The 17119-nt window shown below is 44.0% G+C and overlaps 1 protein-coding gene across 2 annotated transcripts in view; it reads right to left on the bottom strand.

The window, feature by feature from the left end:
* Positions 1 to 17119, bottom strand: part of cmip (c-Maf inducing protein) — a 228996-nt gene that overhangs the window by 53377 nt on the left and 158500 nt on the right. For both annotated transcript variants that reach the window (XM_078210632.1, XM_078210631.1), the window contains exons 6-7: positions 15825 to 15887; positions 14536 to 14616 (exon numbers count right to left, since the gene is read on the bottom strand). In XM_078210632.1, the coding sequence (XP_078066758.1) occupies positions 14536 to 14616; positions 15825 to 15887 (144 nt within the window). The remainder of the gene's footprint in view (positions 1 to 14535; positions 14617 to 15824; positions 15888 to 17119) is intronic.

Below are 17119 nucleotides of genomic sequence, written 5' to 3' on the forward strand. Positions count from 1 at the left end.
TATAGATACTATCACTCATAGAATATAATTACAGACAAAACAAGAAGTGACGTTCTTACATGACTTCCAACACAACTGAAAGCATATGTTTGTAACATAACTGAGATACTTGTAACTCTAAAGCTGAACTAGCAAGCATCTTACTGCCATGTCAAAGGAACCTGCAAGGCAATAAAACAACACAGATTACCAATATGCCTAATGCTCAGGGACTGCCTATGGCAGGTGTCAGTGACTGAAGGCTTAAATTAAAATTCCATCTTCAGTGAACACAAAAGCAGCCATTGTCTGTTAATGAGCAAGTTTCAAACGTGGTTAAATACATGGTGGTGGTGGTGGGCGGTGGGGCGGGGGGCGATCTCACCAAAAAAATTCTAAGTGTTGAACGAGCATGAAAATGGGAATCGTGCCCATTTTTTTGGCGAGAGAAAAATTCAAATCTTATGCCACTTAGAGAAAGAAATGAGGCAAAGTGTGATTCACGCCAGTAGGAGGAGTGGACGGAATCACGATACGTGATCCTCGCCGGTGAGGACCTCCACCGGCAAGGCCGTTAAGGCAAGTGAGCCTGGATGATTGTGTTCTTGGCTTACTGATAATATTAAAATTAGAATTTAAATATTAAAATCAGCCTCATACCTGGTAAGATCATGAGAGGTGATAAAGCGGGTGTGAACATGGTTTTTCGCCTTTCTCGCGATCTTGCCGGCTTACCATGCTGGCCGAATGGCATGACGAGCTGATAATGTCAGCCATTGAAAAATGGGGGAAAAATAGATAAGAATTCATCCAATCCTGCTTTAGAGATCTGTACCTCCTAGGATTTGCCAATCAAATAAAGGTGATAAGGGTGAAAGCACAGCCTGTGGCAGGCTTTGCTTTCAATGCAGGAAGCAGCTAAACAAAGTACTGGAGACTTGTGTAGATCATTAGGATTTAGATCAAAAGATTTATCCAGTATGACCTTAAGCAAGTGTTCACATCATTGTGTCATCTTAGTCCGTTTACCTATTACAAATTAATAGATTAGGAGAATGCGAGCTCCATAAAAATCAATGCTCATAATAGGAATAAAAGAAATGTATTCTAATAACTGACACCTCATTTTGATGGCATTTTGTTTGCACATTACACTTACGCTTGTAGCCTCGAAACGCAAATTAAACACAAGTCACTTCTGTCTCTCTTGAACATCACTGCCAAATAAAAGTTGGCTTTGATTGTGAAACCTAAGCTCCAATAGGCTTGAATTAAATGATGCAAACCCTGAAGCTCTTTTGAAACTGGAATCAACACTGCACAGATAAATGATCTCAATCGTACCTGCAATTGCCATGAGCTCACACTATGGCTGATTTAGACCTACTTATTGCAAAAAAGAGCTACGCAAATCATCTGTTGTAGTGAGGATTTGGAGCTTTGAACTTTGGCGAAATACCCATATTTTTAATTTAAACCTTTCAGTCAATGGGATCTCTGCCAGCTATGAGCTTTTCCTAACAGCTGTAATCTTCAGTCTCAAAAGAGCCTGATTTCTATCTCCTGTTGACAGAGAGTTCAATTATCCAGAATACCAAATGGTAGCAAGAGGATTGAAGTTTGGTTGAACTGAAGGTTACAAACTCCTCCCCATAACTGGTTCTTAAAGCACTGTCAATTCTTGCCATATTCGCGTCAAAAAGGCTGTCAGAGGTCCATCAGAACATTAGTAGCCATCTAAAATTTCTAACGGTTAACAATCATAGAATCATACAGTGCAGAAGGAGGCCATTTGGCCCACCAAGTCTGCAACGACCACAATCCCACCCAGGCCCTATCCCCATAACCCCATGCATTTACCCTAGCTCGTCCCTCTGATACTAAGGGGCAATTTAGCACAGCCAATCAACCAATACTGCACATCTTTGGACTGTGGGAGGAAACAGGAGCACCTGGGGGAAACCCACGCAGACACAGGGAGAATGTGCAAACTCCACACAGAGAGGGACCCAAGCCGGGTAATTGAACCCTGGTCCCTGGCACTGTGAGGCAGAAGTGCTAACCACTGTGCCGCCCAAGAAGATGAAATCAAGTCCAATCTGGCTAATGAAGTCAATGCTTTGCGACATACTAACATTGCAGTGTTGAAGGGCTGTCTTTTTGTATGAGATTATCAACCAAGGCTCTGTCCTCTCGAGTGCATATTAAAGATCCCATGCTGTTGTTCAAAGAAAAGCAAGAGAGCTTTCCTGCTGTCCTGGCCTATTTTTATTTTCAATCAATACCACCTTGCTGTGGTGTGGTTACATTGTCTGCTGTGTTTCCCTTTACAACAATAACCTGAAAGGCACTGCTATGTAAATGCAAACTTTCTTCTCCCTTTTAAGTTCTTGAGGGAAGGTAATATCTCAGGGGGCCCTCCAATGGACCCAGGAGGCCTGTTACAAAGTTTCACCCACCCGCCCCCTGCCAAACACCAACACCTGCAGGGAAACCTGGTGGGCTGGCAGCTTGGCATGGGCCTCTCCCACTGCTGCCAGTCGGTGGTGGCTGGGTGAGATCCTTAAGTGGGACACCTGAAGCCCTCCTCCACTGGTAAAATTGCGGTGGGGTCAGCAGCATGATGTGGGCCGGCTGAATTTAAAATGCCCTCCTGCCTTTCAATTGGCCAGCAAGGGAGTGTAAAATCCAGCCTAGTCTTTCTTCACACAGGTTTATTTAGCTTGAACCCTGATATTAAAGGGAAGCAGCGGAGGATGCGGTTCTCAAGTCAAAGCTTCAGTGTCCATACTATTTAAACGAAGATGCTCTTAAAAATACAGAAAGGGTCAGCACACTCTCAGTTTGCCTGGTGTAAATAACACATCATCATTCATTAGAAAACCTTTTTCTTTTAGTCCAGGGTGCATTCAAGACACTCCAGACTCCTAAAAGACATCATTCTTTGTGGGGATGGGATGATAAATTCCAAAATGCTGATATTTTTCAAGGCAAGCCCCAAAATTAATGCCAGATTATCTCTATAATATTAGGGATTAGACCCGTGCGTGTCTGAATTCAAAGTGGCCAGTGTTAGGCCAGAGTCAAGCATTTGCAGGTGGTCTATAAACTCAAGGTAATCAAGTTGCAAATGTGGCTTCATTGCTCACATTTAGCAGACGCAGTACCTTATCTCAGTGACAGCCTATACGTGCAAGGCTGTTCTTTGTAAAATGTGATGGGATTGCCTACTGGAGCCAGACTTTGCAGTCAATTAATCTGTTTAGATTTTGTCAACTTAACAAGACGTTGTGAAAGAAAAGGCTGTTCCTATGCTTGTGTTAAGTTAACTTTCCTATATAGGCCCTGCTCATTACAGTGCACTTTCTTCAAGTGGAAGTGAGAGAATCAAACGTGTCATTTCCCACACTAATGTCCTTAGTCCATGACCACAGACATGACCAAACTATAATGATACGTGACTTCACACCTTCTCCACATCCATCAATATAATTGAATCATAGAATCCTACAGTGTAGAAGGAGGCCGTTCGGCCCATCAAATCTGCACCGACCGTCATCCCACCCAGGCCCTATTCCCATAACCCCACATATTTACCCTGCTAACCCCCCTGACACTAAGTGGCAATTTACCATGACCAAACAACCAAACCCGCATATCTTTGGACTGGGGGAGGAAACCGGAGCACCCAGAGGAAACCGAAGCAGACATGGGGAAAATGTGCAAACTCCATACAGACAGTGACCCAAGGCCAGAATTAAACCCGGGTCCCTGGTGCTGTGAGGCAGCAGTGCTAACCACTGTGCCACCGTGATTGGCTTGACTTTAAAATCATAAACCCATGCAATGTTGACTCCATGAAAATATGACAACACAGATTTTGATCACTTGGGTACACAAATTGTGAAACATTGAGAGGCCATCAGTTGTAATGAAATTATGGCCAGCACATAATATATGATATCCTGTGATGTCCTGATATCTGATGCCAATAAGATATTGGTCATATCCATTCATAAATTTATTCATATAAGTTTAGTACCACACGTTCGAAGGCTGTGTTGGATGAACATCAGTAGAGCTAGAACTAGCTGCAGGAAAACAAGTCCCATACGGTTATGTATTTGTAATTATTCCTTTTGGCTCACTGGAGCACTGCTGTATTAATATAAGCACCAGAAATGACACAATAGGCCTAACACGGGAAACAGAGAGAGAAGAAGCAACTGATAATAAAGCTCTGATCACTTTTAACCAAAGTATCACATCTCCATTACAAAACACATACGTGGTTCAAGCATTAATTATAGACCCGTTTCAGGGAGGTTAAGTTGTACGACGATGCATTTAGAATTCTATCAGACTGCATCCTTTTAGGATGTAGGGAGGCGGTGGCGTAGTGGTATTGTCACTGGACGAGTAATCCAGAGACCCGGGTATTGCTCTGGGCACCCGGACTCGAATCCCACTCTGGCAGATGGTGAAATTTGAGGGCGGCACAGTAGCACAGTGGTTAGCACTGCTGCTTCACAGCTCCAGGGACATGGGTTTGAATCCCGGCTCGGGTCGCTGTCTGTGTGGAGTTTGCACATTCTCCCCGTGTCTGCGTGGGTTTCCTCCGGGTGCTCCGGTTTCCTCCCACAGTCCAAAGATGTGCGGGCTAGGTTGATTGGCCATTCTAAATTGCCCCTTAGTGTCCCGGGATGCATAGGTTAGAGGGGTTAGTGGGTAAATATGTAGGGATGTGTGGATAGGGCCTGGGTGGGATTGTGGTTGGTGCAGACTCGATGGGCCGAATGGCCTCTTTCTGCACTGTAGGATTCTATGATTCTAAATGTGGGTGGAATCTTCTGACACAACAGATAACAGAGGGTCAGGATCAATTTTGGATCCCAGCCCTGCTGGCGTCTGCCATCCACACGCCTTGCCATCTTATGGATGCAGCCAATCAAAAGGCCGCTTCTGCATCTGCTATCCAATGAAGGCCATTGGCCGTGATGCGGGAGGCATAATGTGAGCAGCATTGAACAGCCAATCTTGGATGGCTGATGAACATGTTGAAAAAATGAAGGCCCAATGATTGTGGCTGCGGCTGTAACTATTTTGGCCTTTTGGCTCTGCCATTGGTGGTTTGTCAGGGGGTTCTGGCAGCCCTCCGACATGCAGTCTGGAAGCCACCACCAAGTACAGTATGGTTTTTGTGGTACGGTGGCACAGTGGTTAGCACTGCTCCCTCACAGCGCCAGGGACCTGGGTTCGATTCCCGGCTTGGGTCACTGTCTGTGTGGAGTTTGCACATTTATCTGCGTGGATTTCCTCTGGGTGCTCCTGTGTCCTCCCACAGTCTGAAAGACATGCTGGTTAAGTGCATTGACTTGAACAGATGCCGGAGTGTGGTGACTAGAGGAATTTCACAGTAACTTCATTGCAGAGTTAATGTAAGCCTTTCTTGTGACTAATAAATAAATAAAAAGTAATTGTCAGGCTCCAGACTCAAGAGGGGGCCCCATCCATCATCAGGGAAGTTCCATTGGCATGGGACAATGGCCCTAGATTGGGGGCTTAACTGGAGTGATTGGTCACTCCGCCGTGAAGTGGGCTACAAATTGTCATGCCAACCCACCCTTGGGAAACTTGTCCAGAGGCAGAACAGCCTCGTGGACTTGCCCTGATGGGTTTTTTGCCCGGTGTTGCTCTACCTCCGAAGGACCAGGAAGATTCCACCCTCTGATTATTCCACAAGTCAAGTTAATGCTTGTTAGGACAAGCAGAAAGGAAATATCTCCTCTTTAAAGAGAGGAAGAGAAAATGAATCATAAAAACAGACTCACTACTTTCAGAGACATGGTTAAGATCAAAGGGACTGGATCATTTTCTAAACTTAATCTGGAACAAGAGTACACAGAACTGGAGATTTGCAGAGGGGAAAAATATAGTGACAAAGATTAAAGTACAGCAAAAATAAATGCTATTCATTGTTGGCTGCACTGCTTAAAGGATCGCACTCTTTGACTGTGGTGACTGATTAACCAATCTAATCATTTTTGGAGCAGTCTGCAATTTCCTATTTGTGTTATTAAAAAAAAAACTCCTGTTTCTCAATAGCTGATTCTGAAGGAAAAGGAGTGGTCTTAAGCAAGTTGGCATGATGCCTCTGAATTCTTCTGTCTTCCTACCCAGAAACATAAATAAAGAGGAGCTTGTGTCCCAAGCCAAACCACAGCTTTCACCTGATTCAAATCTATTTCATGAGTATATGCTGTCCGCCTCAGAAGAGCTAGTGTTGACTTGTGTGGATTCTTGTGTGAATTCTAATGTCTTACTAAACATTGAGTATATTTGTTGAGTGTATTCAAAGCTGAGATCGATGGACTCTTGGAATCAAGCAATATAGGAACCAGGGAGGAACGTGGAGCGGAGATCAAAGACCAGCCAGGATCTTATTGAATGGCAGTGTAATGTTCATACATTAAACAACAGCTTGTCAAGTGAAATCTCTCTATGTACAGAGTGTAAATGTATAATGGTGATCAACCTATTTTCATCTGTACTAAGAAAAAAGTCACCAGGCTGCCGCTCTTATATATACCAAGGAGTTACATTCAAATTGAAAGGAAGGTGAAAATGATAATATCCTATTGGCTGCCTGATTGCACTGGTTCACACAAGATTGAAAATTTGTGATCATTCAAATTTATTTCACTGAAAATTTGAAACGTGTCCCAACCAATGCAACAGCAAGCACATTGCGGGTGCGGAAGTGTGAGTCCTTTTGAACAGGTTTGCATAATTGGGTTAAAAAAAACTTTTATTCATAGAATCCCTGCAATGCAGACGGAGACCATTCGGCCCATCGAGTCTGCACCGACCACAACCCCACCCAAGCCCCATACCCGCAACCCCACATATTGGCCCTACTAATCCCCCTGACACTAGGGTTAATTTTAGCATGGCCAATCAACCAAACCCCCATGTCTTTGGACTGTGGGAGGAAACCGGAGGACTCGGAGGAAACCCACGCAGACACGGGGAGAATGTGCAAACTTTACACAGACAGTGACCTGAGGCCGGAATTGAACCCAGGTCCCTGGCGCTGTGAGGCAGCAGTGCTAACCATTGTGGCAACATGCTAACATGCTAACCACTGTGCACCCATTGTGGGTGCAACATATCTCTGCACCTTTGTGCTTTTACCTCAGAAAACCTTAGAAAATGGGTCAATGGTATATGCACACAGACACTTTGGGCAGGATCTTGAGCTCACACGGTCCATCCGCAAGATTGCCGGTGTGGGTTCAAGATCCTACAAAACCCAGAAATTGTGAATCTCACTGGCGGGATCATGGTTTCCACCACCACTAGTGGCGATGTAATCAGGTTCATGCCCGTAATGATTTATGTCCATTTTAATAAATTTAAATATAACTAACTCAGCCAATGTCCTGGGCAATCGGGTTCAAATCCCACCACGGCAGATGGTGGAATTTGAATTCAACAAAAAAAAGAACTGGAATTAAGAATCTACTGATGACCATGAAATCAATGTCGATTGTCAGAAAAACCCATCTGGTTCACTTGTGTCCTTTAGGGGAAGAAATCTGCCATCCTTACCTGGTCTGGCCTACATGTGACTCCAGAGCCACAGCAATGTAGTTGACTCCCAACTACCATCAGGCAACTAGGGACGGGCAATAAATGTTGGCCAACCAGCAACGCCCATGTCCCACTGTGGGGCGGCATGGTGGCACAGTGGTTGGCATTGCTGCCTCACACGCCAGGGACCTGGGTTCAATTCCGGCCTCGGGTCACTGTACGTGTGGAGTTTGCACGTTCTCCCCGGGTCTGTGTGGGTTTCCTCCGAGTGCTCCGGTTTCCTCCCACAACCCAAAGATGTGCGGGTTAGGTTGATTGGCCATGCTAAATTGACCTTAGTGTCAGGGAGATTGGCAGGATAAATATGTGGGGTTACAGAAATAGGACCTGGGTCGGATTGTGGTCGTGCAGACACAATGAGCCAAACAACCTCTTTCTGCACTGCAGGGATTCTATGATTCTATGAATAAATTTCTTTTTACCCAATCATACAAACCTATTCAAAAGAACTCACATTTCCGCTGACATCAGCTTTAGTCTTCTGACAGCCTGAAATATTTGTTTAATTTACTTTTATTAAACAAAGATGAGAGTTTATTTTATAAACCCACTAGAAAAGAGTCTCAGCAGATATTATAATTCCCATAAATATCGGAAACGTTACTGGAAATCAACAGCAATGGGAGTGTCGCCAAATTCCAAAACCTCAGGAGGAGAGGCAGATAATGTGGCAAAATTGATGCTGCTACACTCATCTTCAAGATACATTATAAATGTAAGCATTTGATTCGGGAATTGGGTGCAAATTGCAACAAACATGAATCAATTATTTTATATGGCATCTTTTACAGCTGCCAAACCTCTACTGCCAATTTTGCTACCAGTCTGTGGAGCTTACTATGGAAAATTCATTATATGACATTCCGGAGTAGTGTATCAGTTAGGCAGAATGGAGACAAAATGGCATGACAGTGACATCTGCCTTTTAATTAGATCCACTTTCTCATTAACCATTCCTCAGTCATGTTAGGAAACCTATACGAGTGACTCTAGTTTCTGTACTGCATTTATCCCAATTGAAAGGTAATGAAACCTCCCAAATTAACATTAATAGTTTTCCATTTTTTACATGCCTTTTTGGACTGTTCCAGACTGGAAATGAAATGGTTCCCTCGTTTGGAACAGGTTTTACCATCAATGATTTTAGATCCAGCACAGCGTTGGCTCGATAAGTAATGAAGAATCCACTGCACTGCCCAGCCATTAAACCGTAAACCTATTCTCTGACAAGCACTCATTTTCTAGGCACCTTCCCTTGAGATTGCCAACATGAGTCACTGTCTGTGTGGAGTTTGCACATTCTCCTCGTGTCTGCGTGGGTTTCCTCCGGGTGCTCCGGTTTCCTCCCACAGTCCAAAGATGTGCGGGTTAGGTTGATTGGCCAGGTTAAAAATTGCCCCTTAGAGTCCTGGGATGCGTAGGTTAGAGGGATTAGCGGGAAAAATATGTGGGGTGGGATTGTGGTCGGTGCAGACTCGATGGGCCGAATGGCCTCCTTCTGCACTGTAGGGTTTCTATGATTTCTATGATTTCTATGAGTCCAAATTATTAATGGCTTCCTTTCCAGAGTTATTTGTTCCAAGAATTAAGTTACATATGACCCTGATTTTACATGGTCACTTGAAACAGTGTTGCTTTAGTTTACAGGGGAGGCAATTAAATAGTGGTATTATTAATTAGAATTAAGAAACCACTGATGACCATGAAACCATTGTTGATTGTCGGAAAAACCCATCTGGTTCACTAATGTCTTTTAGGGAAGGAAATCTGCCATCCTTACCTGGTCTGGCCTACGGTGGCACAGTGGTACTCCTACTTCACAGCGCCAGGGACCCGGGTTCGATTCCCGGCTTGGATCACTGTCTGTGTGGAGTTTGCACATTCTTCCCGTGTCTGCGTGGGTTTCCTCCAGGTACTCCGGTTTCCTCCCATGGTCCAAAGATGTGCGGATTAGGCGGATTGGCCATGCTAAATTGCCCCTGCTAAATTGCCCCTTAGTGTCAGGGGGACTGGCTAGGGTAAATGCATGGGGTTATGGGAATAGGGCCTGGTTGGGATTGTGGTCAGTGCAGACTCGATGGGCCGAATGGCCTCCTTCTGCACTGTAGGATTCTATGATACATGTGACTCCAGAGCCACAGCAAGGTGGTTGACTCTCAACTCCTCTGGGGCAACTAGGGATGGGCAATAAATGCGGGTCAACCAGCGATGCCCATGTCCCATGAATGAATATTTAAAAAACACCAATGCAACTTGTGCAAAGAAATGTAAAACTGCATCCATATAACACACCAACTACAATAGTGATTCCACTTTCAGCTGTCTGACCCACAGTTAACATCAAGATTCTCTAATCCTACGAGTTAATACGCTGCGGCCAAGCTAGATTCAATTATGCAGGAAAGAGCAAATGAAACTCTTCCATTTCAATAAATATTCCTTCTTCTCAATGCCAAGGAAAATGAAGCTGCAATTCCATCAGGGTACATTTTACTCTGGTCGCCGCCAAACTATGAACCAACTGCACTGCTATACTGCCAATAACAACAGAGAAATAAAAATTGGGAAATGTAATCCTTGGCCCCTTTAGCATGACGTTAATCTGTCTTGTCCACCTACGTATATTCCACAAATCAAACTGATTTCCTCGCCAGTGTTGTCAGCCTCATTAAATAATGATAGGCAAGATTTGAGTACCCATTTCACTATAGGTTAAACTATAATCAAATTTGAAATAGTAAACATTTATAACAATTAAAATTATTTTTTTACAAAAGCCACAAAAATCCCATTCTGTGACTGTGCTTCTTTTCATGGTCATTGTTGGGCATGACACATTGTAGTTCTGTTTGAACATAAAAGCAGCTGCTGCTGGACAAAACAAAGTTCAAAGTCCATTTAGTCCGCCTTCTACCGTTCTGATCTTCTGATACAATGATAATGGAGTTGTTGACCAATCACGGCAATCAATCTCCATCTATTCATCTGCAACAGAGCTCGGCCTGAGGTGAGGAAGCTTTGGACCCCAAAAGTCACCACGTCCTCCCATGCAGCTGCCCAGATGTCCCGTCTCAAACGACTCATTCAGTGCATCGCAAAATCTGGATCGGTGTGGTTATCATTGTGATTTGGTAAGCTGGAAAGGAGGTAGGCAATTGCAACACATTGATTCTTTCTGCCTCGGTTAATCATTTACTGGCTGCATTTGCATGATTCCCCTTTCACTAAAGACATTATCTTGCATATGGTCACAAGGCCCAGAGAACAGAATTTGTTTCTTTGGCAGGGTGGCACGGTGGCACAGTGGTTAGCACTGCTACCTCACAGCGCCAGGGACCTGGGTTTGATTCCCAACTTGGATCACTACCTGCATGGAGTTTGCACATTCTCCCCATGTCTGAGTGGGTTTTCTCCGGGTGTTCTGATTTCATCCCACAATCCGAAAAACGTGCTGGTTAGGTGGATTGGCAATGCTAAATTCTCTCTTAGTGTACCTGGACAGGCGCCAGAGTGTGGCGACTAGGGGATTTTCACAGTAACTTCATTGCAGTGTTAATGTAAGCCTACTTATGACTAATAAAGGACAAAGGCTCGGCTATTGTTTCCAATTTTCCCAATTTTCTATTTATTAAGTTTACATATTGTTGCAATTTTTGAGTGCTGCACGGGAAACTAGCTCTCTCTCTGTTTATCTCCTTTGGGAGTGTCCCAGATCATTGCACTTACGTGTGACTCAGTGTATCTAATTTTGGCTTATGGAGGAGGCATGTCCAACCTTTCAAGCATCACACAGTGTCCCAGTTCAGTCAGAGCTTTAAATTAAAATTAAAAGAATGCCTTGAACTACACAAAGTAAACTAAGGCAAGCATAAACTGAGAAGCAAAACGATTGCTAGGAATAGAATCCTTGTAGGATTGCAGAGCAGGTTTGATTCCAGCAATGTTTAAAGTACACAAGTAAATTGCCCCCGTCGCTTTTAAGCTTTTCCTAGCTTGGTGAGAGGCTACATGAACTCGCTCCACCGATCCGCCTAGTGGCACGAACCTGCCATAAAAGTGACCATTAAACTGCTGAATTGGTATAAAATTCCAAACAGCTCATCAAGGTTCTTCAGGGAAGGTCACCTTTATCCAATCTGACCCATAAGTGATTCCAATGCCACATCAATATGCTCAACTCTTAGGCTAGAATTTCCTCAGCCCCTTGGAGACAGGGTTGGAGGCCAGACTGCTGGGAAAGTTGCACTGGACTGGCTCCCGGGCATTTTTACTGGCAGCTGCCACCGGGGCACTGATGCCACCTAACCCGATTAAGCGGCTGAGTAGGTGATTAAGTTGAATTTTTCCATGGTGTTCTTATTTTTCCAGAGTCGACAGGGACCCCCCACTGTGTCCATGGCTGAACAGTTCAAAGGGGGCAAGGGCACAGGCGAAAAACCATGTTGCATTAGATCTGCAATTAATATCATAAACAATAAGATAACTGCATTCAAGCGCACGCAGCAGAATCTCAAAGAGCCTGCTGCCACTGAGCACTCTGTGGATTAAGAGAATCATAGCAGCTCTTTTCTCCTCACCAACCTCACATCCCCAGAGCTGCGCTCTCACAACTCACATGCCAGCCAACCTCACATGCTGACTCATGGTCCTCCTGTCCTTTCAGTCCCAATTGGATGGTGAATGCAGAGACAGCCTGCTAAACTGGCTGCTTCCCGTAAGATTGCAATATCATGTGCACCATTAACACTTGCCAAGTCAGGAACTAGAACTGGTCCTGTACTCAAAAATATTTAAAGTGGAGAAGATTACAGCCTCAGATGCCTCTCTAAGATGGGGCACTAAACAAGCACATCGCAATCAGTAAGGATAGGCAACAACACCTCCTCCGCCATTATCTTCAACACCGGTGCCCTGCAATGCTGTGTCCTCAGTCCCTTACTATACTCCTTATATACCTATCACTGTGTGGCCAAATTCCCCTCCAATTCGATTTTCAAGTTTGCTGATGACGTCACTGTAATGGGTCGAATCTCAAACAATGACGATTCAGAGTACAGGAAAGAGACAGAGAATCTGGTGAAATGGTGCAACGACAATGATCTCTCCCTCAATGTCAACTAAATGAAGGAGATAATCATCAACTTCAGGAAAAAGCATAGTGGAGGACATACCCCTGTCTACATCAATGGTGATAAAGTGGAAATGGTCGAGAGCTTCAAGTTTCCAGGTGTCCAGATCACCCCATGCCCCTCCATGCTGACGCTATAGTTAAGAAAGCCTACCAATGCCTCTACTTTCTCAAGAGGTTAAGAAAATTAGGCATTTCCGCGATAACTCTCACCAATTTTTGCAGATGCATCATAGAAAGCACCATTTCTGGATGTATCATAGCTTGGTATGGCTCCTGCTCTGACTAAGACCGCAAGAAACTACAAAGAGTTGTGAACGTAGCCCAGTACATCATACAAACCAGCCTCCCATCCATTGACTCCGTCTACACTTTCCACTGCCTCAGAAAAACAGCCAGCACAATCAAGGACCCCATGCACTCTCTTCCACCTTCTTCCATCGGGAAAAAAATATAGAAGTCTGAGATCATGTACCAATCAACTCAAGAATAGCTTCTTCCCTGCTGCCATCAGACTTTTGAATGGACCTACCATACTAAGCTGATCTTTCTCTACACCTTAGCTATGACTGTAACACTATATTCTGTGCCCTCTCCTTTCCTTCTTCCCTATGTACTCTATGAATGGCATGTTTAGCGTGCAAGAAATAATACTTTTCACTGTATTCCAATACATGTGACAATAAATCAAATCAAATCAAAAAGCAAGCTATGTGGTTTGGCCAAACTGTTACAAAGGTCTGTCTTGGCTCGAGACATAGTTCACCATCAACTTCTCAAGAGCAACTAGGGATGGTGAAATAATTGCTGTCCTTGGCAGTGATGCTCATATCCTGAGAATTAATAACAATATAAAAACCTCACTGCTGACAGCAATATTGAGTGGCAAATATTAACACTGCAATTGACAAGGACATATGTTAACAGAAAATCAGGATCAAACCTTCTTACACTTTGAAGTAAGATTTTTGGATAAGAATTGCATGCACTTTACAAGATTATTATATGCACACATAATATATACAAATATACACACATATACACATATTTTTTATATATATACAATATGTACATATACAACTTTATAATATAGGTTATAGATAAAAAATATATACCTATACACACTTATAATATATACATAGATAAAAAATATATACATATACACACACACACAAACACATGCTCTGCTTTGCATGAGGAGAAGCTAATTCTGCAATGTGGTTGACTCATAAATGCTCTCTGAAATGGACTAGAAGCCACTCAATTCAAGGGCAATTAGGGATTGGCAATAAATGCTGGCACAGCCAGTAATGCCCACATCTCCTGAAGGAAAAAATTCATCCTGCAATGCTGTCAAATAACCCTGAATTCAGGGAGCATTCTGTATTGAGAACCAGGCTGCTTTTGCTGGGGACTTCAAGTCCTGTATAACACGGTGGGCTAGAGATGGTGGGCAGGTCGCCTGCACTCTCGTAGGTCAACGAACCCCACTGAAACTATAAATACTTCTGCTGCAACCAGAGGCCACTATCCTCCAGCCACAAACCCTCGGTAATTCCTTTCTGCCAAGTCTGAGCGCTTTGTTCTGCGTTAAATCAGAAGTACGAATAATATGTTCTCTTCCAGTTGCTACCAGAGCACATGATGCACTGAAAAGCATATATTGTGTTAACAGCTCATATTAAAGAAGGATCCTAACACTTTGCAGTCACGGGAGATAGTTTCAGCTCGGGAAATCTCTGGATGTGCCTGATAGAGATTAAACACAAACGTACCATATTATGTTTGAGGATTCTTTGAACCACAGGTGTGAACACTTCTATGACAACCATCGATCGAGGCCGCTCTCTGCAGTGCTGCAAAATGAAACATCATTGAAACGTCAACAACGTGGAGCTTATGACCATAGAATCAGCAGCAAAAATGAAGGCTTTTGTTTGTACCTTGTGGTATCTATTCCTAATCAAAAAAGCCAATTAAGTCCAATCAGAGTCCCCATATGAGGGACGAACCAGATCCAAGCTGACAAGGCAAGAATATACATCCCATCTTGGACTTGATCAGACAAGATCCAAGTTGACGAGATGAGGCATTATACCCCCTCCCGGGTTTGATCTAACACTTGGGTTGATTGGCCATGCTAAATTGCCCCTTGTCAGGGGGATTAACAGGGTAAACATGTGGGGTTACAGGGATAGGGCTTGGGTGGGATTGAGGTTAGTGCATGCTCGATGGGCTGAATGGCCTCCTTCTGCACATTCTATGATTCTATTCTATGATTCTATTTTATCTTAGCCAAAAGGCTGAGATGGCTTTGAAAAATTCCATCAGGTAAAGCCTCGGTTTAACCTCATTGGCTATCCTGATCATTTACTCTACCCTAGCTCAGGGAAATCACGATTGCAAGTGTCAGCACACCCCCACTGCAATGGGCTAGCCACGTCCCCTGTCTGATCATGGTTTCACCCGCTGGCTCTTTGTAAAGCCGTCCAATTTGTTCTATTGCACTGCAAAGATTTCCTTTACAAGTACATATTCAACTCGCTTTTGCAAGTTACTGTTGAATCTGCTTCCTTTACCCAAATATAAGAACTGGTTGTGTCAGAATAAAATTTCATTACCTTAGCTCTGGCTCCTTTGCCAATTACTTTAAATCGGTGTCCACTGTTTACTGGCCCACCTCCCTGAAAAACCGTCATAATTTTGAACATCTCAAAACAAATCTTCCCTTCACCTTCTCTGCCCTACGGAAAATAATCCCAGGGACTCTGGTTTCTCCACATTTAGTCCTAAACCAACAATCTGATTCCCCAAGAGAATCCTTCAGATTGCACTTGATTAATAATGTAGCAATGGTTACGAAGATCCGCCACACTTGCAAATTGGTGGATATTTCCATATGATTTGCCTTAATTGGCAGCCGCACCTTCCACAAAGCACATTACGTGGCTTGGGTCTAAGTGAAGGGCAGCAAATGCAAATTTGAATTGAATCGTACTGTACAGACTGTTCCGGCATCCCTCCTAGCAAGCATGCGCATACTTAAAGAATTAGAGATATGTACCTTGCAGAAAAACTCGCAGAGATCAGGAGGAGGATGGTTGTTTTCTAGCAAAGGTGCGATTGCCTGAGGGGCAGAAATAAGACACATCAAATTATTCCACATTCCCGCTTTTGGCAGAACAACTTATCCCTCTTCAAATATGTTTCTTGTCGATTTCAAACGGAAAACCTGAAGGGAAGTACTTTCCGTTCAATGTCATTCCCTCGCCAACTCTCTCCTGTGATGTATTAAGGTTTATTATCTTGTTGTATGTATCCTCAATGTGCTTCCACTGGTAACGCAGGTTACAGCAATGGTCCACAAACATCCTTTTCCAGCTTTGCATCCCAGTGTTGTCCCAAAAGAGCTTTAGGATAAGGGGCAGGAGATTCAGAGGGGATTTGAGAAAAAACCTTTTCGCTCTCAGGGTTGTGCCAGTCTGGAATGCGCTGCCTGGGAAGGTAGTGGAGGCCGGAAATCTTTAAATAATATTTGAATGAGCACTTGGAATGTCATAATATTCAAGGATATGGGACAAGTGCAGGAAAACGGGATTAGGACGACTTTAGTGGGAAATATTGCCGGTGCAGACTCGATGGGCCAAAGGGCTTTCTCTGCACTGAATGACTCTATGACTATGACTCTAAAATAAGCTCAACTCTGCAGTGATACCATCAAAGTAGATGAATGGTGATTTCTCCCTAAGACCTTCCTTCTGCCAAAGAGCTGGGTGGGATAAAGGTGAGCTCTAGTAATAAGTCTTCCCCACAAATATCCATTAGTGAACCAGGCAGGATGGCTTGTGCCTCATTTGGTAGTGTCCCTCTCTCTGAGCCAGGAACTCCAAGTTCGAGTCCGATGACAGGACCTGTTGGCCACAGAAGGAGCAAACAGGATGTAGTTCCAACAGATTGATAGTTAGCCTGCTAATCCTTCCAACACTTCCCCCCCCCCCCCATGCTCCCCAAATCATAGGATAGAATCGTAGCATTCCTACAGTGCAAATGAAGCCTTTTGGCCCATCAAGTCTTCACCATCTCACTGACAGAGTACCTTATGCAGGCCCTATCCCCATAACCCACCACACTTCTCAGGGCTAATCCATCTAAGCTACACATCTTGGGACACTAAGGGGCAATTTACCATAGCCAATCCACCTAACCTGTACATCTTTGGACTGTGGGAAGAAACCCACGCAGACACGTGCAAACTCCACACAGTCACCCAAGGCCAGAATTGAACCCAGGTCCCTGGCGCCGTGAGGCAGCGGTGCTAACCACAGTGCCGCCGTGTCGCCCCAATGAGGAATATAAATG

Source organism: Mustelus asterias, chromosome 4 (assembly GCF_964213995.1).
Source record: "Mustelus asterias chromosome 4, sMusAst1.hap1.1, whole genome shotgun sequence".
Taxonomy (NCBI): domain Eukaryota; kingdom Metazoa; phylum Chordata; class Chondrichthyes; order Carcharhiniformes; family Triakidae; genus Mustelus; species Mustelus asterias.